Source organism: Lycium ferocissimum, unplaced genomic scaffold (genome assembly GCF_029784015.1).
Source record: "Lycium ferocissimum isolate CSIRO_LF1 unplaced genomic scaffold, AGI_CSIRO_Lferr_CH_V1 ctg594, whole genome shotgun sequence".
Lineage (NCBI taxonomy): Eukaryota > Viridiplantae > Streptophyta > Magnoliopsida > Solanales > Solanaceae > Lycium > Lycium ferocissimum.
The window spans coordinates 46,744-71,353 of record NW_026726172.1 but is presented as its reverse complement, the minus strand read 5'-3'; the positions used below and the strand labels follow the sequence as shown (position 1 = coordinate 71,353).

The 24,610-nt window shown below is 34.8% G+C and overlaps 1 protein-coding gene and 1 pseudogene across 2 annotated transcripts; both read left to right on the top strand.

The window, feature by feature from the left end:
- Positions 1 to 792: 792 nt before the first annotated feature.
- Positions 793 to 2,710, top strand: LOC132045054 (endochitinase A-like; annotated as a pseudogene).
- An 8,535-nt stretch (positions 2,711 to 11,245) lies between these two features.
- Positions 11,246 to 12,953, top strand: LOC132045057 (endochitinase A-like). Of its 2 annotated transcripts, XM_059435577.1 has the most exons (4): positions 11,246 to 11,516; positions 11,556 to 11,822; positions 12,054 to 12,216; positions 12,392 to 12,953. In XM_059435577.1, exons 1-4 carry the CDS (start codon positions 11,246 to 11,248, stop codon positions 12,783 to 12,785), a joined length of 1,095 nt encoding a protein of 364 aa, XP_059291560.1. In that variant the 3' UTR covers positions 12,786 to 12,953. The 2 variants fall into 2 exon arrangements, with proteins under 2 accessions (XP_059291560.1, XP_059291559.1); XM_059435576.1 differs by having other exon boundaries at positions 11,246 to 11,822.
- Positions 12,954 to 24,610: the final 11,657 nt, after the last annotated feature.

Sequence of the window (24,610 nt, the reverse complement as noted above, 5' to 3'; positions counted from 1 at the left end):
TTGGACACGAATATTTTTTCCTTTAAAAAAAAAATGAAAAAATGGAAACAATTTGGGTAAACATTAAATTGAACTAAGAGCCCGTTTGACTTAGCTTAAAAAAAAAAGTAGGCATAAGGCGGTTTAGCAACCGAAAACGAAATTTTTATAAGTTCAAAAAAATAAGTTGGGCCACCCCAACTTCCCAACTTTTTTTTTTTTGCCTTATTCTAAGCAGTTTTTTTAGCTTATAAACTGCTTTGCCAAACATCTAAAAAACCAAAAAACAACTTATAAGGTGGTTTGACCACTTATAAGCCAATCCAAACGGGCTCTGATACATGTAGGGTGTGTTTGGTATGAAGGAAAATGTCTACCGAAAACTAATTTTCAATTTTTTTATATTTGGTTGGTCAGAATTTTTAAAAAATATTTTATCTAGAAAAAGAAATTCCTTAAAAATGAAAAAAACGACTTTCCTAATAAAAGTAGGGATAACAAGTCTTTGTAAGTGACGTTTTACATTAATTGTCTCCTCTCTACCCCACTCCCATAGCCCCCATAGACCACCCTTCTATCTTCCACCCGCCCCCCTTATATAAAGAGAGAATTATATAAAATGCTTTTGGTATAATATTTCCTGCATGCTTACCAATAAAGAAAATAGATAAAATAAACTTATTTATTAGAAAAACATTTTACAAGAAACGTGGAAAACATTTTCCATCATTCAAAACACACCCATAATCCTTTAGCATTTTTGTATAAATAGCTTAGGCATCTCACCGTTTGTAGTCATCCATTCATCCCCATCTCAAATATTATCAATATGGTAAAAATGAGGCCGAGCCAATTATGTCTATTTGCAACTCTTTCAGTTCTTGCTATGTTACTGATCCCATTGGTTTTGGCTGAACCATTGGTTTTGGCTGAACAATGCGGTACGGAAGCCGAAGGTGCACTGTGCCCCACAGGGTACTGTTGCAGCAACTCTGGCTTTTGTGGGACTACAGGTGCTTATTGTGATCCAGGCAACTGTCAAAGCCAGTGTCCTGCACCAGCTCCTGCGCCTTCTCCAACTCCTCCATCTCCTCCACCTCCTCCAATCACTCCTCCTCCTCCCGTTCCATTCCCAGACATTACCGAAATTGTTAGTAGTGAATTATTTGAAGAGATGCTTTTGCATCGGAATGACGTTATTTGTCCTTCTAGGGGCTTCTATACGTATGATGCCTTTGTACAAGCGGCAAGGAATTTCACAGGTTTTGCCACCGCTGGCAATATTAGTGACCGTAAAAGGGAGGTTGCTGCCTTCTTGGCTCAAACATCACATTTAACTATCGGTAATCTTCAGCTATTTTAATTACATATAGTCCGAATACATGTGGTGTTCAGTGATCAGCTTTGGTCAAAACAGTTATCCTTTATTTATTGTTTCCAAATTAACAGCAGATAACTTGTGCATGGGGTTACTGCATGAACGAAGCAGAAAGCAATGTGCCGCCTGAAAATAAGTCTATTGAATGTCTTGCAAGCGCTGAGTGGCCGTGAGCTCCTGGCAAGAAATATTATGGACGAGGCCCCATGCCCCCACCCTAATTTCATAGTATGATCTCTGTTCTGCACAGAAATTAAAGTATTTTTTACTTGTCCTATACTTTAAGATGACAAATTGCTTTTCCAGTTAGTGTTCAATGCGCCAACAGTACATATATAGATTTTTTACACTGCATATTTAGTTGATTTAAGACATGCAAGTAAGACATTACCTGAAAAATAAAGTTGTAATGAATTGCTATAACCATCACTACAAAAAAGAACAGAAATTGCAACAAAAAATTTAATATTTGACAACAACTTAGTTTTATTGTTGGGAAATGAATTTTTTTGTTGTCAAAGAATTTAATTTTGTCGTCATAGTATTGATTATTGTTGCAAAAAGTACTTTTTGCAACAGCAAAAAAAGTTGTTGCACGTTGTTGCAATAACAGCCGTTGGGAAAAATCTATGCAATAAAAAAAAAATTGTTACCAAAAGTACTTTTTGCAACAATAATCAATCTACGGCAACTAAAAAAAAAATTTGTTGCCAAATATATTTTTTCTTGTAGTGCATGTATTTGTATTCTAAGTGTTAATTTCTTTAAAACTAATAAGTACTTAAAATACTTCCAACAACATGAAGAGAATTAATGTTAGATCTTGAACATACATTTGTTGTTGTTGATTGCAGCAACACCAACTATGGGCCTTGTGGAGTGGCCATAGGGGAAGACCTCCTGGGACCTGGGTGATCCTGATTTGGTTGACACTGACACAGTGATCTCATTCAGATCTGCACTTTGGTACTGGATGACTCCTCAACCACCAAGAAAGCCTTCGTGCCACGATTTCATGGTGGGGAAATGGGTCCCAACCCCATCGGACATAGCTGCGAATAGACTCCTTGGTTTTGGGGTCACCACAAACATCTTTAACGGAGATGATGAATGTGGTCATGGCCCTGACGAGAGGGGAGAGAATCGAATGGGCTTTTACTTGAGGTACTGCCAAATTCTAGGTGTTAGCCCTGGGGAGAATACTGACTGCACCAACCAGAGGCATTTCGGCCACGACGGCCTCTTCTACAGTTCTATGTAGAATATAAGCTAGTACTGATGCTAGCTTTTGTAATTTCTCGTTTTAAGGCCATGAAGTGGATGCTTGTAATCGGAATAATCGTGCCATGTTTTCTTTTTATCCCTCCCTAAGAGCTTCCCCTTTTGCTCCCTTGGTGACTCGAACTCACAACCTTAAGGTTGGAGGTGGAGGATGCTTACCACCTGAGCAACCTCCTCTTGTCATAATTGTGTCTATGTGACACCATAATAATAATAAAAATAATAATAACTCTATGCAGTATCAATGTGTTTATTTAATAATCATAAGTTGGCTTGATATTAATATTATAACTATGTCATTTTATTCGATAATGGGAGTGTAAAAATGGTTAATTCTACCTCATTTAAGGAAAGCAAAGGAAGAATATAGATCGATCAAGCATGTACGCTCTGTAGAAGCAAGATCCTACAATGTTCGTCATGAAGTGCTAAGGGAAACGTTAGGAACGCTCTGAACACAAGAGTATATATGTAGAAGGAAGTAGCTAGTACAGTTAGTACTTATTAGCCGTACTTATTTTAGCATGACTTAGTATTTTTAGATTATGATCATTTTCTTTATGGCTTGTTAATTAGCAATATTTATTTTGACTGAATTTATTAGCTTTTATTGAATATTTTAATACAATGTCATCACTCTTCTCACATTTTGTGTTATTTTCTTAAGAAACACCTTAATTATATAGTTGTATCTTACTAGAACTAAAGAAATATTTGAAGTAAAAGTTATATGTTTTGTATCAAGATTATTCCGAAAAAAACCCGAAAAACCCGAGAAAACCGAATAACCCGAGAAAACCCGAGGTTGAAAAACCCGAATTTTATTGGTTTGATTTGGTGTATAAATTTAAAAACCCGACGCAATTGGTTTGGTTTGGCGTTTAAAAAATCCGAACCAACCCGGTCTATGTACACCCCTATATGTGGGGATGAAAAAAATTTTAGAAAAATCAACTCCCAAGTAGTTTTTTTTTTCAACCGTTAATCCCACAAAATGATTAATTATTTATTCCAATCATGTATTTCTTCAACTTAATATATAATGCAAATTTTATCCCAATTTTGCATTTTAAAATTTTATTTCTTAAATGTAGTGACTACTTATTCCAACTTTCAACTATTTATTTCAATTGTGTATCTTTTTCGGGTCAATTTGTAAAAATAAAATAAAAACTTGGCTCGAACTCCATTATATTAGCCAAATAAAGTTAGCTTTATCCAAAAACAAAAAGAAGTACCAACCGTGTATTTATTTTTTAGATATAATTTCTATTTATTTCAATAGTGTATTTTTTAGGCCAAAATCAATAATAAAAAAAAATAAAAAACTTAGGCTCCATTATTTTTAGTCACATAAAAAAAATTAACAAAAATAATGGAGATACAACCAATATGTACTTCTTTTTATTTCTTTATTAGATGTAATGACTATTTATTTCAATTGTTATATTTTTTTGGGACCAAATCTATAAATAAATAAAAAATTGGTTAGATCTCCTTTATTTTTAGTGACATAAAAAGTTTCAGAATAATGCTTATTATATGTTATTTTGATGTAATGAATCTTTTTTAACATTGTATTGTTTCTTTCGGGAAAAAAAAGGCTGAAATTTTATTATTTTTAACCAAACAAAATTTGTTCGCCTAGAAAGTTCTAGCCAATATTTTTACCAATTTGACCCGAAAAAGAAAAACTAAAATTAATGAATTTAAATAGTAAAATTAAAATTTGTTTCTAATAAATGTCACGTAGACAAAAGATCTATGTGGCACAATAAAATGGGTTGAGAACTGTGAGGTCTCAAGTTCAATTCCAAGTGGAGGCTAGATAGAGTTACCCCGTCCCTACACGGCTAGTTGGAGAGAGGTAGCAGATGCCTGTGAAATTACTTGAGTTGTGCGCAAATTAGCCCTAAAACCGCGATTATAAAAAAATAAAAAAAAGGAGCCGTACCGGGCGTAAACTTATGAAATTTAACTTTGTGATAGTTTAGTTCACAAACAGTTATCATTAATAATTGATGCTACTTTAGTAATTAACTAGTACAATGTGCCTAGCTACCCCACTATAAAATACGATTGATAAAAAGAACACCTATAGTACATGGATCACTAAAATAATCAAAGTTGTGATAGACTAAACGATCAATTTTGGAACTTAGAGCCCGTTTGGATTGGCTTATAAGTTGGCTTATAAGCTGTTTTCAGCTTTTTTGAGTGTTTGGTTGGCCAGCTTAAAGTCATTTTGTGCTTAAAATAAGCTCAAAAAAATAATTGGACCCATTTAACTTAGTTTATCTAAAGCGAGCTTATAAGTGAAAACAACTTATAAGCCAAAAAAAATAAATTGACTACCCCAACTTATTTTTTTAGAACTTATATGCAAAACGAACTTTTTAAGCTATAAGCCAATCCAAACGGGCTCTTACTCTAGGTACGTTGCAAGGAATGTGTTAGGTAGCTTAGCAACAATTCTTTAAAACTACAAACATGTTCTTCAATTTGTTAAATTAAAAAAAAAAAAAAAAGTAAAAAGTATTTAATCAAGGAAAAATGTGATTCACATTCAAGTTGCATTTTCATTTTCGATTTAATTATTCCATGAAATCAATAATGCACTTGAAAACTTTTGTTGCCAATTATCTAAAGTTTTTGGAACAATGTAATATCACGCATCAGAAAAACTGTTGTCAAAAGCTACCTACCACCCCAGATAGGAAATGATATGGTACAACTCTTTTCAATTTGGTTTGTCATTTAAACAATTCAATCTAAAAGAAGTGTTAACTTTCTAAATTAATATTACCCACAAGCTAGAGGAGCCAGAACATGTTGTGAAATGAAGTGCTTCATTTTACTTTTAAATAATATATCTAAGCCCTCACAAGAAGATACAACTGAGAAGCAATTTTCTATCACAATACTGATTCTGCAGATGAATCAAAATATCTGTTGTGAAATGGTTACTATACTTTCTATCAAAACTTTGTCTATATAAAAAGTGAACTACAAATTTTATATAAATCACAACCGTTAAAAAATGGATCTTGGGCCTAACTTAACCCCAAAAGTTAGCTCATGAAGTGATGATTGCCCAAGTCTATACAAGGAGACCATATACCCGTTAACCTACCGATGTAGGACTCTTAACACCCTCCTCACGCCCAAGGCTAGACATATGGTGAGTGGGCAGTTTTTATATTGGGGCCCAACATGAGAAATAATGAATTGGGCAGGCCTGACTTTGATACCATGTAAAGAATGGATCTTGGGCCTAACTCAACTTCAAAAGCTAGCTCATGAGGGGAGGATTGTCAAGTCCATATAAGGAGACCAAGTGACCTATCCACAACCGATGTGGGAGAATTCAACACTCCCCTCCCCCCCCCCCCCACGCACGCCCAGGACTGGACATCTGGAGCGTGGACAATATAAGATGGGGGCCCAACGTCGAGTAAACAATGAATTGTGATGGGCCTGACTTTGATACCATGTGAAAAAAGGGATTTGGGGCCTAACTCAATCCCAAAAGTAGCTCATGAGGGGAGGAATGAAATCAACACCCCCCCCCCCCACCAACTCCCCGTGCATGCCCAGGACTGGACAATATAGGACGATGGGCCCAACATCGAAAATAATTAATTGAGATTGGCTGGCTCTTATACCATGTAAAGAAATGAATTTTAGGCCTAACTTAACCCCAAAAACTAGCTTATGAGGGGAGGATTACCCAAGTCCATACAAGGAAACCATATACCCTTTAACCTACCAATGTAGGACTTTTAACACCCACCTCATGCTCAGGGCTGGACATCTGGTGCGTGGACAACTTTGGTATGGGGACCTGATAAGTTGGTATTTTACTAACTTATCTATAATTTAATCTTAGACTTTTCCTATGTTTGATTGAGAAAATAGTGCATGTAATGTTGTTTACTTCCATTTTATAGGTTTTATATGATTAAGAAGTGATCGGGAGGAAATCAAGTGAAAAACAAGTCAAAAGAGGCCAAATTGAAGAAAATGAAAAAAATGGCTAAAATTGCAAAAACGGCCAGATTTGTAAAACTGAATATTTGGGACTGTTTTAGTCATATTTTGATGTGAGAAAATTGGGAATTTATAAAAGCAAGACTTGGGGGCAATATCTTTCATCTTCCCCGTATCTTTCACCTCTGGCTTCCCTAGGCAGTTCTTTGTCCAAGCGTTAATGAGCATGATACTTGTCACGACTCAATTTCACTAAGTCGCACAGGCACCTACCTTTCCCACCTCGGTAAGCGAACCCTTATCCCAACAATCATAAAACATAAATAAATAAATAAATAAATAAATAAATAAATAAATAAATAAATAAATAAGCGGAAGAAGATAGAATAATGTAAGTCTCACGATAATAATATAAGAAAATGCAGAAATAAGAGAAATACACCCCAGTATCTAGTCTGGTCATACAATAGCAACTAATTAAATATTACAAGTCTGAATGATAGTAATACATCAATAGTCTCAAAACCATGTCTCGGGAATGGAAATAAAGACATAATAAAGGAAGAGTCTTCAGGCAGCAAACGTCCTCGTGCTCACCTTGAAAGACTCGAATTAGCAACCTCGAAGATAAGGAGTAGAAGTTGATCCTACCTGGTACTCTGCATTCATAAAAGAATACAGCAAGTGCAGGTCAGTACAAACAACAAGTACTGGTAGGTATCATAGGCCGACTAAGACTAGCTAACGTATATAAAGATAACAAAGCAAGATAAACATATAAACCAACAAGTTAACACGAATCCGTATCCATAGCACAAGTCATCACCTATGTTATAGCATCTAAACCCAATTGTGCCAAGTCTCAGTACAGTCAATCCGAACCAGTACATCACAATAGTATCACAACAAGTCATCAGCTATGTTATAGCATCTAAGCCCAATTGTGCGAACTCTCAGTATAATCAATCCGAACCTATATATCACAATAGTATCACAACAAATCATCAGAATCAAAGGTACAATGCAATGCAACAATGTATGTATGATGAATGCAATGTATATGCACCGTACACATGTACTCCGACGATGGAACATCACATCTCAGCAGCACAACCCATGGGAGACCCGCGAAGTCTATGTACCACTCTCAAGATCTCGGCAAAGACCTCGGGCATCGGACACTCAATCGTTCCCGACAAGAAACCTCGGACAATGTACACTCAGTCCGCTCCATTAAATGATCTCAGATCACGGACTTTCATCTTTCTTTTACGCTCTCCGACTGAAACCTCGGAGGCTACACTCCCTCACTTCCATCATTAGTGTGTGTGTGTGTGTGTGTGTGTGTATCAATGAATCATGAAAATGAGTATGAATACGATGCAATGTACTATCAACAACCAATTCAATCCAAAATAGTATCACCCAGGGCACACAAGTAACATAAATAATAAGGCTACACAATAAGCCACAAAGAAATCACAATCTCATCTCAATGTCGATCGAATAAAGTATCGCAATATCGTAGTCATGATATATCACTAGTCACAATTTTCCAATGTCTCAACGTGGCAACGAGCCAATAAATAAATAGAACAAGATAAGTAAATTAGCACAACGGGGTGGCTAGCCCCCAAATCATACAACAAGGCCCAACCTAAGATAATATCCAACCCAACTTCGCACCCGAAGGTTTACATGCATTCTCCGACAATATCATCTAAAGATACGCTTCGCTAATCGAAGTCTCACCATAAGGTAAACCATAACCTACCTGGAGAGCCGAATAGCAAAGCCTCCAATAATAAAACCTTAGTCTTTCCCTTCCTTTGAGCCTCAAGATAATGAAAGTCTAAACATATCCTAATCATGAAATTAGAATCAAGAAGAACATCATTCAAACCTCACTTCTATTCAAGACCAGATCCCAACCTATGGAATGGGGTTTATGAACTAGAAAGATGGAAATAGGAATCTATAGGTCTCAACATGAAATTAATGTTCTAGGTGGTCAATTCCCATCAATTATAAGCTAGGAGAACTAACAATTCACTTAAATTAGGATTCTAGCCAAAACCCCCAAATTGGGTATGAACCCTAATTTCCAATTCCATAATTTAGCCACAATTAGGAAAGAATCATGCAATAATAAATTCTAATCATCAATTCCATGCTTAATGAAGCTAATCTAACCAATAAATCAAGATTTAATAGCCTAAAATGAAGAACCCATTGAACCCACTTTTAATCCTCAAGCTCTTAATGAAACTAGCATGATAATGGATTCCTAAGATGATAAAGTAACCATGGAATGGAAAGGAAAGGAAAGTGAAAGGACTTACCACAATGAATTTCCCCCAAGATTTGCCTTGAAATGCTCCAAGAACTCAGTTTTTTAGAATAGTAATGAATGAGGAACTTAGAGCATTTAACACTTATTAATGAATCTATCTGCCTGATACCCGCTTTTGCGACAACGAGACCGCTGCGGTGGTCCCACTTTAGCGCTCCCTCAGACCGCTGTGGCGGTCAGCTAAAGAATGCACTAGGCCGCTTTTACGGCATGGCCACCACTATAGCGGTGCCTCTATTGCGGTAATGGTGTCACTATAGTGGGGCACCAGACACTAGAATCCCCCAAGTTTCACAATCTCAACCCGAAATCCCGACTATCACCCAGCGAAGGTCTCGTTGATCGAGTCAACCCCTAATACCTCAAATCAACTTCCTAACCCAAGTCCCGAAATGCACCCGAGTGCATTCGGAACCGAACCAAATATATGCACAAGTTCTAAAAGACCATCCGGAACTCTCGGAATCGATAGATTTTCGAAAAAGGTCTGTTTATCCAAAAGTCAACTTTGAGTCAACTCTTTTCCGCTTTAAGCGCGAATTTCTCAAAATTCACCCAAATCATATCCCAAATACCTCGGGAAGTGTGTCAACAGTCCCCTCGGGTCAAACGTGAGCCAAACAAGCTCGGGGAAGGATCAAAAGTACTGAAAAGACTATAACGACCAAACCGGTCGTTACAATACTCCCTCTGATCCATTTTTGTTGTCACACTTACTAAAAATAGTTGCCACTTTACAAAATTAAGATATAATTAGTTGTTTGCTTCCACCTTTATCAATACTCAATAAATGTGGAGAGACTAGTTTTAAATTGAAATCAAAGAGTAAAAAGGATAATTTAGTCAAATTATCTTTTAGTTAATACTCTCTCTGTCTCAAATTATTTGTCGCTTTTTTATTCGCCTAAAGAAATATTAATTGGAAGGGGTATTTGACTACCTTTACCCTTGTTTATATCTAAGTTACAATCTCTCTCCATTAAATGTTTACTTTATTTATGTTTCATCTTCAACTAAGGGTAGAATGGGGAAAAAATTTATAGTGCCTTCAACTTCTAAAACAACAAATAATTTGAGACATCTATTTTTAATAATCATGATATATAATTTGACACGAATGGAATATTTTTTAAGGAGCATGAAAAAAACATGATAAGTAAAATAAACCGGAAGAAGTATAGTACCAGGTAATTGGTCAATTATACTAAATATTTAATGCTTTCTATAATCGAAAATAGAGTTCAGACTCTAGATGAGCTACCTCCACCACACCAGTGACACCACTAATTTCGTGAGACTTCCTCAGCGGGGTAAATTACCCCCAAATGGTCTTTCAGGACCACATACTTTAAATAGAAGAAAATGATCTTTTCAGATCTATTATGTGTAAAAATGGAAATCTCTCATAAATAAGGGGTATGATAGAACGAACTCTGGAAGAGTAATTTTTTCTCAACTCCTTTTATTAATTTTAAAATAGAACTTGTTTAATAACCCAAAGTGTAAAGACCCGTTCGGACATGAATAATTTTTTCCTTTTAAAAAAAATGAATATACATTGAACTGACTTTTTGAATAATATTTTAAAGATGAGTTTCAAGTTTGAAAAAGTAGCTTTGACCAATTTTTCAATTTTTTTTTCATTTACAAAGCTTCTATTATTCGCCCAAACATAACTTTATCTGTCCAATACTCTTTTTCAGTTTTTTTTTTTTTTTCAAATATCACATTTTTTTCCTGTCCAAACGCCTAAGAGAGGGGTGTGTGGAGTTTATTAATTGTAAAATTAAACAATGAAGAAGCGCATAATTTATATTCCGGCGTGGGGTGTGGGTGGTATGGAGGAAAATATTTTTAGTTTTTTCATGTTTGTTTGGTCAATTTTTTTTAAAATATTTTAATTTATCTCGGAAAATAAATTTATTAAAAATGAAGAAAATGACATACCTATTGAAAGTAGATAATACAAGTTTCATAAATGACATTTAACATTAATTGACTCGTCCCCACCCTCCAACACACCCCAGTCCCAGCCTCCACACCACCCCGGGCCATCATATAAAGAGAGGATTGTATAAAATATTTTTAGAATAGTATTTTTACTTATTTATATAACACTAGAAAATGAGGAAAATATTTTGCAAGAAACGTGAAAAACATTTTTCTCCATATCAAACACACCCATATAGTCCTTTAGAAATTTTCTATAAATAGCTTACGCATCTCACCATTTGTCATCATCCATTCATCCCCATCTCAATTATATGAATATGATGAAAATGAGGCTGAGCCAATTATGTGTATTTGCAACACTTTCAGTTCTTGCTATGTTACTGATCCCAAGTGTCTTGGCCGAACAATGCGGTGAGCAAGCCAGTGATGCACAGTGCCCCTCTGGGTACTGTTGCAGCAACCATGGTTGGTGTGGGACCACCGGTGATTATTGTGATCCCGACAAGTGTCAAAGCCAGTGTCCTTCACCGTCTCCTCCGCCTCCTCCTCCTCCGCCTCCGCCTCCGCCTCCTCCATTCACACCTCCTCCTCCTTCTCCTCCTTCTCCTCCTTCGCCTCCACCTCCTCCTCCTTCGCCTCCACCTCCTCCATTCTCACCTCCGCCACCCATTCCATCCTCAGATATTACCGAAATTATTAGTGGTGAATTATTTGACGAGATGCTTTTGCACCGGAATAACCCTGCTTGTCCTGCCAGGGGCTTCTACACTTACGATGCCTTTGTACAAGCAGCAAGGGATTTCCCTGGTTTTGCCACCACCGGTGACATTGCTGACCGTAAACGGGAGGTTGCTGCGTTCTTCGCGCAAACATCCCATGAAACTACTGGTACGTGCTTGATATTCGCATGTAGAGGCACGCGCTTTGGTCAAATGTATCAACAGTTATCAATTGTTACAGTGCTGATGCTAATATTTACCCCAACAAAACTCTGATGTTGCCTTTTTTTTTTTTAATTAGATTTTTCAAAGTGGCAAATTCCTGATTCTTTACTTTTCCAGCACACTACTTGTATAAATTTCATTTACATGGAAGATATCTGTAAATATGGTTGAACAGGTGGTTGGGCAACTGCACCTGATGGACCTTATGCATGGGGTTACTGCTTCAAGAGGGAAGTAGGCAACCCTGATGACATGCCTTCTTACTGTGTTCCAAATGCTGAGTGGCCGTGCTTTCCTGGCAGGAAATATTATGGACGAGGGCCCATCCAAATTTCATAGTACGTATTTTCTCCTTCTCCTTTTAGTCTCCATCTTGTATCCTATTGTGCCAAATGATATTATCAAGTGCCCACCTAATATTCCAACAATATATTCTATATCTAAGAGATTCTATTTGTGATATCAAAAGGTTACTTATAATTTTGCTTGTTTTCTTTTTTAACAATATTGCAGCAATTACAACTACGGTCCTTGTGGAGTAGCCATAGGGGTAGACCTCCTCCGTAATCCTGATTTGGTGGCTGCTGACACTGTCATCTCATTCAAATCTGCACTTTGGTTTTGGATGACTCCTCAACCACCTAAGCCTTCGAGCCACGATGTTATCCTCGGGAATTGGGAACCATCTCCAATAGACATAGAAGCCAATAGGCTCCCGGGTTATGGGGTCATCACAAACATAATCAACGGAGGATTAGAATGTGGTCATGGCCCTGACCCCAGGGTACAGAGTCGAATTGGCTTTTACTTGAGGTACTGCCAAATTCTAGGTGTTGGCCCTGGAGAGAACCTGGACTGCGGCGACCAGAGGTCTTTTGCCTACGGCCTCTTGTTCAACTCTATGTAGAATGAGCTAACTACTTCTGTACTTGCAATTTTATAATTACTCCTTTTAATCCATGAGGCAGATGCTTGTAACCGGAGTAAGGGGATGTGTGATGTGACGCTATATAAAATAGAGTTAATACCTTAAAAGGTCATTCAACTTTAGCAAATTCATTATCAAAGTTACTTATATTTATTTTGTATCAGTAAGGTCACTCAAGTTAGAGTGATATATCAACAAAGTTATTATAGCCAAAAAGCTGAAGGAACAATTACATAAAGCTCCCATTAAGTTTGCTTTTGGTTAATTTACCTCTTTTGTGGCTATGCTTACCTCTCTTATTTTAATCTTCTTTTTTTTAAAATAATTTTTTAACCTAACTGCTACTATTAATATAAGAAAATATAATTGAGCTAATTTATCCTTATGATATTATTTTTTAATTAATTTTGTAAATAATATTTTTTTGAGAAAATTTATTTCCAACTCCATTATTATTCATATGACATATATATCTATTTCATTTTTGTCTTGAAATATCTAGAGTTAAAAAATTATTTAACAATGAGAAACATTAATTTGTGACACACTCGCAAGTCTAACTTCACACATTTGTACTATTAATGACTACCAAAATAAGATGATTCTCAAATTGACAACCATACACGAGTTCGGAGTCCCTTAAAAAAATGCAAAAGTAGCTTAACTTTTTTGCATAGCTATTGTCGTCCAAAAGAATAGTGCTAGAATCCAAAACATATTGATCGAAATAATTATTTTCATCATGAATTTCACCAATTTACATAAATAGTTATTGAGAAAAATATTCAATGGCAACAGCCAACTAGACATTTCAACACAGGCAACTAGATATCTTAAAAAAAAATTGTTAAATAATTTAGATATATATGTCATGTGAATAATAATGGAGTTGGAAATAATTTTTCTTAGAAAATTTATTTATAAAATTAATTAAACGAAAAAGTATATCATAAGGACAAATTAGTTAAATTATATTTTCTTATATTAATAGTAATAGTTAGGTTAAAATATTATTACAAAAAAGATTAAAATAAGAGAGGTAAGCATAGCCACAAAATGGGTAAGTTAAACAAAATGAAACTTAAGGAGAGCTTATGTAATTATTCCTTTATCTTTTTGGCTATAATGGCTTTGTTGATATACTATTCTAACTTGAGTGACCTTCCTGATACAAAACAAACATAAGTAACTTTGATAGTGAATTTACTAAAGTTGAATGGCCTTTTAAGTTATTTACTCTATAAAATAACAATGAGATTTTCAGTTATCCTCTATGTAGTATCAGTGTCAATTAATTATGAGTTACTTAATGATATAATTAAAATGGCGTCGCTATGCGACCATGGGGTGTAAACTGGTAAATTAACCTTATTCAAGGAAAACAGGGGAAGAAAATTGATGGAACATGTAAATAAATAAATAGATATAGATTGTCGGGGTTTTGAAGTTAAACAAACATAAACTTGAAAATCTTCGACAAGTTGTGGAAAAGAACTCTACAGACGTTATTGATGAGTTATTTTTCAAAAAAGTTATTTAAAGAAAAAGCGCTTTAAGATTGTTTCTCAAAAATATTTTTTTCCTCTCAGATATAACTAAGAGCCTATTTGGATGGGCTTATGCCTATAAGCTGTTTGCAGCTTATAAGTTAAAAAAAATAAGTTGGGGTAGTCTAACTTATTTTTTTTGGCTTATAAGCTGTTTTCAGTTATAATATGCTTTAGATAAATAAGTCAAATGGGTCCAATTATTTTTTTGAGCTTATTTTAAGCACAAAATGACTTTAAGATGGCCAGCCAAACACTCAAAAAAGCTGAAAACAGCTTATAAGCAACTTATAAGCCAATCCAAACGGGCTCTAAAATATTTTCAAGAAATATTACAATAATATCTCATGAATTCCTGTTTTAAAAATCTCACATAATCCCAAAGAAGTCTTTCAATTAACCATGTCATCATGACCACGACAAACCGGCCATCTCTTCTTCTACAAAGGTCATGTGTAAAAGATTCCATAAATCTCTATTTTGTCCTTCAAAGGTGACATATGGTCAAAGCGAGAAACACATTTTGTACATTTTGATAAAATTAGTACTCCCTCCGTTCACTTTTACTTATCACATTTTGACTTTTCACGCTGTTTAAGAAACAATAATTAAAATATGTATTTTATCACAATACATTGTATTGAAGTTGGGAAAATAATTTGAAATGAGTAATAAATACTAAGGGTAAAACTGAAAATTTATTTTTATCTTACCTTGATATGTAGAAATTGACAAGTAAAATTGAAAATCTATAAAAGAAATAGTGGACAAGTAAAAGTGAACGGAAGGAGTACTTATTATAATACTTAGCAAACAAGGAGCATTGTAGCAAGTGGCACTTTAGGCTTAAGTTACTATATATAAAAAGGAATGACCCTACCATACTCTCATTGATCGGTAAGAATTCCATATTGGAATAATTTTGCCGTCAATCATGTTGGGAGAGTCTTATTTTTCTAATTTATTATGCATGCCAACTCATTCATTCCCCCATTCACCCTCTATATATTTGTGTGTCTATATAGGGTTTAGATAATGTACGTAGAAACCGGACTTTGTTCAAATGAACCTTGTTCTGCTACGCACCTGTTTGGCCAAGGCTAATCTCATAAAAATAAAGAAATAGGTTCTGTGATAGCTAGGGCTGGGCACAAATTACCGAAAACCGAATGACCAAACTGAACCGAGAATTTCGACAATTTGGTATTGGGTAATTCGGTATTCGGGAATAAAATTTCAAAATTAAGGTTTTCGGGATCGGTAAGAGACATTAGTACCGTTCGGTATTCGGTAATTTCCCGAATACCGAATTATTTACTTTAATGTGTTTACTATATTTCTGTACTTTTGTTTGTGACCTTGTGTTGTCCTCCATTTGAACGATTTTCATATCGAGTTGATGTGGAGATCTTTATCTTTTTTCCTCCTGTCCCCTGCCCTTCTTTTTCACTTTGTTTTCCCTATGTTCTGCTTGTCCCGAAATTGTGCTTCTTCAATTTGAATATAAAAGCACGTTTCTATAGTAGAATATGCTTGGTGGTTGAATTTCAAATATGCTGGAATGTAAAGAATTGTTTAGAAGTATACAAATCTGTTTCAGTTATATTGTACCTCAACTTTTGTATACTTTGTTTCCTTAAATGGTAAATCCCGAATACCGTACGAACCGAAGTTTGATTTATCGAACCGAACCGAACTTTTTCGGTTTGGTATTTGGTATCTATTGTCAATTACCCAATTTCAAATTACCGAACCCGAACTTTGAAAATACTGAACCAAATACCGAACGCCCACCTATGTTGAGGAATCAATCTATATTATAAAGCTAGGCATAGACAATCCTATGTGGCACTTCTCTATGACCTCCATTGACATTTATCTTTTTTCTCATTTTTTTGACCTTTTCCTCTTCATTCTCTATTTGACTAAATAAAATAAAATATTAAAGGTTTCTTCCCTCACCCATAATAAAGACTCACTCACCATTTAATGACATTATTTTTTCTATCACTTCCCCTATAATTATTGTGATTACTTTGTATTAAATTTTTTATGAGTAAAAACAGTGAATCTTCCCTCATTCTACTCATTCAATTCAATTAAATTCAATTTTAAGGATCTATTTATATATTAAAACTCGATATAGAACAAGTGATGTGGCACCTCCTCTTTGGCCAAGAATTCTATTCATCGTTCTCTCATTTTTATTTATTTTTTGACTTTTTCCCTTATTTTTTTAATTTATATCTATGTTAAGGAAATGTAACTACTGGTTTTGTGCATTTATCATGCAATAATCATTGTTGACTGCTCCTTTCCTATGATCTCTACCGTTTACTTTTATTTTTATGCCTGTTTGTATTCCATACTTGAGGGTGTTTCTAAATAAATTTGGTCATTACTGGACAATGTAAATATTTTCTGAAGACACTTTTCAGTCACATATTCTCAATGCCTGATAAGACCATTCATTTCAACAAACCAAATTTCGAGAAGCCCGCAAAATTGGAGAGGCTCATGGATTCATGTATATATCTTAGAGGAATTGGGTCATTGGGATGAGATAGGATTTGAAAAAAGTGTACAAATATTTTATAATTACTTTTGATGCCAGTCAACCAAAGGCATTTCTCCAATTGGTGAGAATGTTCTTTATCAACGTCATCTTTAGAATTATGTTGAAAGATTAAGCTGAAAGATGAGGCAAAGATACAGGAATTTTAAACATCTTTGTGTCACGACCCAATTCGCGAGTCGTGGTGGCACCTACACTATCCCTCCGAGTAGGCGAACCACATTACTAATAACAAGTTAAATAAGCGGAAAATTAAATAAGAATAAGTTATCAAGTCTTAAATACTTATCATAACTAGAAATGTCACGACAACCCCAAAATCTGGTCAAAGGGTACAAGAGCGCTAACATAGTACGGAATATAAGTCTGAAAATACCCGAAGGCTACATATTGTCTGTCGAATACAAAAACAGAAATAAATAGAGGAGGTCCTTCGGGGGCCACAGGATGACCAAGTAGCTCACCCCGAATATGAAAGATGTCACCCTCGCGTATCGACCACGGGGTGTAGAATCGGAGCCTGGATCGTATCTGCACTCAACAAAAGTGCGGCAGAGTAGTATCGATACAACACTAGTACCGTAAGCATCATAGGCCGACAATGATTAGATAACGCATGAAGAAGTGGAAACTAACAAGTAGCACATAGAGCAAACAGGTAAGGTCACATATAATATACAAGTAAAGTGTAAAGGAATCATGACATCAACCAAGACAGATATAATTTACCAGATGATCAGTCAAATGTATGAGTGAATAAATGCAATGCAATGCAACGGTCCTCTCTCACTCCACTCTCGTACACACATACTAAGGGCGGTGCCTCAAAGCCATGACCCATGGGGACCCGCGAAGTCCATGTACCACTCGTATCTCAAGGCGAAACCTCGGAGGCTTTCAATCACTCTCGATCTCCCGGCAAAAGACCTCGAGTCTCTCTCCGTCACTCTCAATCTCCCAAGAAAAACCTCGAATCTCTCAATCACTTAGCTCACCACCATCACAAGAATAATATGGAAAGCATGTCATGCATGATATCGATCTCAACAATATCACCAATATACAATCAACAAATACAAGTCATATAATGTTACCATTCCTTTTCATATGATGAGTGAGCTAGTATGTAACAGAGATACAACAGGTGATAATCACAAAAACATAACACATATGGCAACAAGCTCACATAACAGCTGACAGAGCCAACCTAATTAGAATCCACCTCCACTCCATGCCCGAAGGCCTATATGCTATCCCCGTCACTTTCTACAACTACATACGATTCTCTAATCAGAGTCTAACTAAAGTAGACCGTAACCTACCTCAATGCCGAGCGGTGCCACGAACAATCAAACTAATGTCTTCCCTTTGCGTAGAGCCTCTGAACGATCAAAATCTATAAAATATGTGATCTATGTTAGAATACGAATCTAAGGATACCCATATTGCTATATTTATATTCGAAACCCAAAAACGCACCCCAAAAAGTGGCCTTGGGCCCACAAGGACAATATTGAAAAATAATTTCACTCGTTATATAAGGATCATATATTTTTAAAGTTGGACAATTTCATCCATAAATGGACTCTCAAATCATTAATCTCTTTCTTAGGACTAGGACTCAAAACATTTAATTACCCCAATATTTTAACTTCGGACACAATCTAACTTTCCACAATTTAAATAACATGGATTTGGAAGTACACATATAATCCAATACCCTAATATTAAAAATACATAGACCCTATATATAAGAATTGAAATTGAAACACGAAAAATATAAAAGGAAGTTTTTAGATTAGCACATTACAACTCGTGCAGTGTCCTTGTAAAAGAAAGAAAAACGTATGAATCAATTCCTATGCAAATTTTCACTCGTTACTACCAACTAGTGGTCTAGGTAATTTTTACCCTACCTTTAGCCCTCAATTCAATTGACCATTATAAAAGTTCTGTGAACAAGCCAATATTATAATAGCTAAATCATGGGCCACTTTCCAAAGCTTGAAAAAGCTGAAAATTGCTACAGTGCATACAAAACAAGAAAACGTGTGAAAGTCTCTCTCTCTCTATATATATATAAGGAAAGTCATATATTACATTTAAAATAGAGGAAGAAGGACGAAAAAGAGGGGGGGGGGGGGGCGGCCATTTTTTTTCCCACCTGCTCGTCCTTTCCACTGCCATAATTATTAATAATAGATCTAGTCAACATTCGGATAAAAAGAAAGAATGGAACGAAACAGTGAAACTAGAATTGTAGCAAAACTTTTAACCTGTAACTTTTCTTTATCCTCATCATTACTACCTACCTAACAAATTTATTACTCCCTCCGTAAAGTCCAAATTGTACAGGAAAAATTGTACACAGCAACATTCACTCTATTATTTTTTTCAACTCCTAGCAAATCCCCATTCTTTCTGTCATTTTTACTCATCCTTATACAATGATTCTTCTACCTTCTTTTAGTAAACAAATAAAACTTAAATCAAGTATTATCATACCTGATGTCCACGCTGATGTACCCCTAAAAATTGATCCAAGAGAATATATTTCCTTCACTCGTTTTCTGTCTATTGTTATGCCCAGTAGGTTTTTTACTAACTGCTTCTTTCTTTCACAAATTAAGAAAATCAATTCCCTAGGTATTTTATTCCCACAACCACTATAACATGGTTTCAGCCAGAATAGGCAATGGGCTTGGCCCACTTCTTTTACCATTTATTTAATAACCAAACAATTGCACTTTAGTCCATCAACCCATTAGCATATTAGCCAAATAAAGTAAAATAAAATAAATACTCTCACCTCATGCCTTATATATTTGTGCAAATAATATTCCCATTAATTTCTACAATTTACTTATTCACTTAACCACATTGTAGAAATATAGTCCTTCCGCCAAATACTTTAATTACCAATTTAGACCTTATATGTGTGAAACTTATATTCCTATAAATAAACTATTCACACATATTAAATAAAAAGATATTTCAAAAAGTATCCGCCAATTAAATCACCGTGCCACCAATCCCCGCAAGTCAAGAATGCCCTTTAAAACTACGAAAAGGGTATTTTAGCGAAAACGAGTTCACAGGTGCTAAACGACCAAATGGGTCGTTACACTTTGATTTTATGAACTCTTGGTTTATGCTCTGTAAGTTCTTTTTTTTTTTTTTTTGGTCATGGGTCTATAAGTTGAAGTAATATTGAGTGGTGATTTTCTTATAATATACCGAGTTAACATTCTACTATTCATTTTTTTCAAAAAATAATTCATTTAGATTTATGCTTATTATTTGCATTAACATTGGGTTGTGATTTTTTCACAATGCCGTCAAATTAAGACTTTGCCAGCTCCCAATTTGTGACGGCTTCCGATGTTGTTCGGATTCTTTAAAAATGTCTACGGAACTGTGTGTGGGATTCTCCAAAAATAGTACATTTCTTGAGAATTCGATACGAATATGAAAACAATTCTAAACAGACCGAGAAACATAGACGACACATCCACTACAACAAAATATGCTTTTAGCGGCAATTAATTTGCGGCAATAACTTAATTGCCGCTAATTATATTCTAGAATCAATTACTACCGGCAATACCAAACTTTAGCCCTAACAATAAATGTCGCTAAAGGCTTTAGCGACCTTGGATCTAATGACATTAACCAATTGCTGGTAAATGTTTTTGTGGCAACAACTATTGCCGCTAAAAGGAAAATATATTGCCACTAAAAGCCTCTTTTGGTATAGTGATCCTGTACCGCTGGATTAATAATTAAAATATACATTATTGTTGGTGGCAACCAAGGACGGATGATATTCCATTGGGCTCATGGTAATAAATATTGTTTGGAATTCCCTATTTTACATTAATGTCGTTGTTATCAATTTCCCTATTTTTACATTACCATTTGAAATTTCTTATTTTAAATATTTTATTATTTTATCATAATATATATATATATATACACACACACATACACATGCTTTTTCTCATTTTTCTTGTTATGAACAATATTTAATTAAGAATAAAAAGTGAAAGGACTTATGTAAGATAAAAAATCTACGATTATGATCTACAAAAACAATATCATTAACTTCTCTTCCCAGTTGACAAGTCAATTTCGGCATATTTCCATCCGTCTAAACCTACAATAAGATATGCAATGTTCTTATTTAATTTGGATTTTATTCTCTGTTTTACCTTCTTACATGTATTTTTCATATAAATTTGATTTATAATTTATTTTCATTTGCAGTCTTAACATTGTATATTTGTTTTTTTTTTGTTATTAATTATCTTTATATTTTTCTAGATTAACTAAATAAATTTAAGAAAAGACATGTAGGCATAGACAATCCTATGCGGCACCTCTCTATGGCCTCCATTGTCATTTATCTTTTTTCTCAATTTTTTGGTGATGTGGCACCTCCTCTTTGGCCAAGAATTCTATTCATTGTACTCTCATTTTTTTTTTTAACTTTTCCCTTCTTTTTTTTTTAAAAAAAAAAAAATTATATCTATGTTAAGGAAATTAAAAATCAAGTCATTTGTGAAGAGATGTAACTACCCATTTTTTGCATTTATCATGCAACAATCATTGTTGACTGCTCCTTTCCTATCTCTAACGTTACTTTTTTTTTTTTATGCCTGTTTGTATTCCATACTTGAGGTTGTTTCTAAATAAATTTTTTGGTCGTTATTGGACAATGTAAATATTTTCTAAGTACACTTTTCAGCCACATATTCTCAATGCCTGATCAGGATATTCATTTCAATAAATCATATTTCGAGAAGCCTGCAAAAGTGGAGAGGCTGGTGGATTCAACAGGTCTTGGTCATGTATATATCTTAGAGGAATTGGGTCATTGGGATGAATAGGGGATTTGAAAAAAGTGTAAAAAAATTTTATGATTGCTTTTGATGCCAGTCAGCCAAAGACATTTCTCCAATTGGTAAGAATGTTCTTTATCAACTCCATCTTTAGAATTATGTTGAAAGATTAAGTTGAAAAGGCAAAGATCCGGCCGTATCTCGCAAATTTTAAACATCTTTGATTTTGTGAACTCTTGGTTTATGCTCTATGAGTTCCTCTTTTTGGTCATGGCTCTATAAGTTGAAGTAATATTGAGTAGTGATTTTCTTCTAATAGTACATATATCGAGTTAACATTCTACTATTTGTTTTTTTGTTATTAACTATTTTTATCTTTTCTATATTAACTAAATAAATTTTAGAAAAGACATGTTCAACTGCACGAAGAGCGGTCAAGTTAACTAGTTATTTTAAGAAAGAGGTTCAACTTTCTAGAACGAAAGAGGAAACCAATATATACTACGTACAATCCGACCTCTCTATAACAGTCATCCTCTATAACAATATTTCACTATCACGGCCAAGTTTTTCTTGTAACCATTTTTTCATGTTATATTATACCATATATTCTCTATAACGACATTTTGTTATAGCAAAAAAAAATAAAAAATGTCCGGACAAACAACGCCGTTATTGAACTACAAAAAATTGGGTAATTACGGAGGTTGAAAGTTGCAATTCGTGAAGATTTTAGCCTCCACTATTTGCTAGCGGAAGATAAGAACTCCACGAATTGCAACTTTCAACCTCCGCAAAATATCCATTTTTTTTGTAGTGAGAGGTTTTTTTTGTAAAAGAAAATGATTATCATTAACTACTCAGTTAATAAATACAAGTAATGGAACTGATCGCTACTAAAATGGGCTAGTAACGTGAGCTTGACAGAACATTTAGACTTGTACTGGACCAATTAAAAAGGCAGCTCGGGGCACTAAACCCCCGCTATGTGTAAGTCCGGGAAAGAGTCGGACCACAAGGGTCTATTGTACGCTACCTTACCCTGCATTTTTGCAAGAGGCTGTTTCTACGGCTTGAACCTGTGACCTCCTGATCACATGGCAACAACTTTACCAGTTATGCCAAGGTAGGAGCGGACCCATGTAGTAATATTTGGTGCTCGAGCATCCATTGACCGTGGCAGATACTCTATGTAGACAAATAGAAAATATTGAAATTTTGGTATAAAATAATAAATAGCACCCAAAAAACAATAAAAAATCTTGGTGCTCTGGTTAAAAGGTGGTAGGTTTTAGGCTAAGCCATAGAGGAGCCGCGTTCACTGTTTACACAAATTGGCACATCCAGAATAGTTTAACAAATTAAAGAACCAATTGACCAAAGAAAGAAAAATATCACCGCAAGGAAAAAAAGAATGGACAGCATCGTACAAGAGAATAAGGGGAAAATTTAGGGGAACATGTTGTTGTTTTATTTTCATTTTTATTTTTTTGATAAGAGATGTCACTTTTAACAATCCAGATTTTTACCCTTTAAAGTACTCAAAATTTTAAAAATCTCTTCATGGGAGTAGTCAAGCCAACTCCTCCTCTCTAAAATCAAACTTTGCATCCAACACCTAATATTTATACCGTAACTTCAATTTCTTAAACAAACTTACAAGAGGAAAATGATTGTTGCAACTCTAATATTCAATAACTTTTGAAACGGACTGCAAAATCCAATATCACTAATGCTTCCCTTCCATAACTACATCAAACAAAAGACATAGCTTCCGATCAGAACATTGTTCTTTTTGTTTTTTAAAGAAAGATGCCTCAGTGGCATTGTAGACACATAAATTTTATTGGGTTAAATTCATACAAAATTTGTATTTAATCCATATTTATTGGGGTTGAACAATTAATTCGGGTTGTACAATTAATAAGTCCATTTAATTAAATTCAAGTCCAAGGTCCATTTCATCTTGAGGCCCAAAACTCATGCCACATATCAAGTGACATGGCATCCCAGTCAAATTCAAGACCAACAAGATGATGCCACATGCTCAAATGATGTGGCAATCCTGGACAAATACCATCAAAAATCGCCAAGTGTCCAAAATGACATGTTTTGGCCAATCACAAGCAACCTTACCACATAGCATTGTAATAAACTTGATGATTTACATCAACCAATCAGAATGAAGCAAAAGAGTTCATCTAAACTTGGGTTGCCTATTCCCTACAACTATAAATAGGGGATTTACATAACTTTCTGCGGACATTCAGCAAGCATTGGAGCAAGCAGCTACATCAACTACATAGTTCTTCAACGGAGTTCTTCCCGGAGATCAACCAAACAACGAAGTACTGCTCGACATTCCCAGGGATTGAAATACATCTCTAGAAGATCCAAATCATCCTGCAATTCGACAAATACACTACCGAAGGCCCTCGAATCACGGAGATGTTTAGGAGAGAAGAATCAAGAGAACAACAGAATTGTACTCACAAGATTCATAAATAAAATTATATTTTTCTTTTATTTTTTATTGCAGTTACTTTTCGGCACTTGAAAATTTGTTGCGAATAGGCACAAAAAAAAAAAAAAAAAAAAAATAGGAGCGAAAATTAACATTCAAAAAAATATATGTAATTGCTATGAAAGCAATATATATATAATTTCAGGACAAAGGCCTGCCTATGTGGCGCTCTTTAAAGCCAGGATTCTTATTTATCTTTTACCATAATTTTTCACCTTTTCCTCCCTTTTTAACTTTATTAAATTCATTTTCCAAAAACCAAAAGGTCACCTCATTAATGCTCAACATTATTGCACATGTTTGTGCTACTAAAATCC

What these genes read in the sequence shown, in the direction of transcription:
- LOC132045057 (XM_059435576.1), top strand. Translation starts at nt 11,246, where the DNA reads ATGAATATGATGAAAATGAGGCTGAGCCAATTATGTGTATTTGCAACA. An exon ending in AACATCCCATGAAACTACTG is followed by an intron (nt 11,823 to 12,053) that starts GTACGTGCTTGA and finishes ATGGTTGAACAG; the next exon opens with GTGGTTGGGCAACTGCACCT. An exon ending in GGGCCCATCCAAATTTCATA is followed by an intron (nt 12,217 to 12,391) that starts GTACGTATTTTC and finishes ACAATATTGCAG; the next exon opens with CAATTACAACTACGGTCCTT.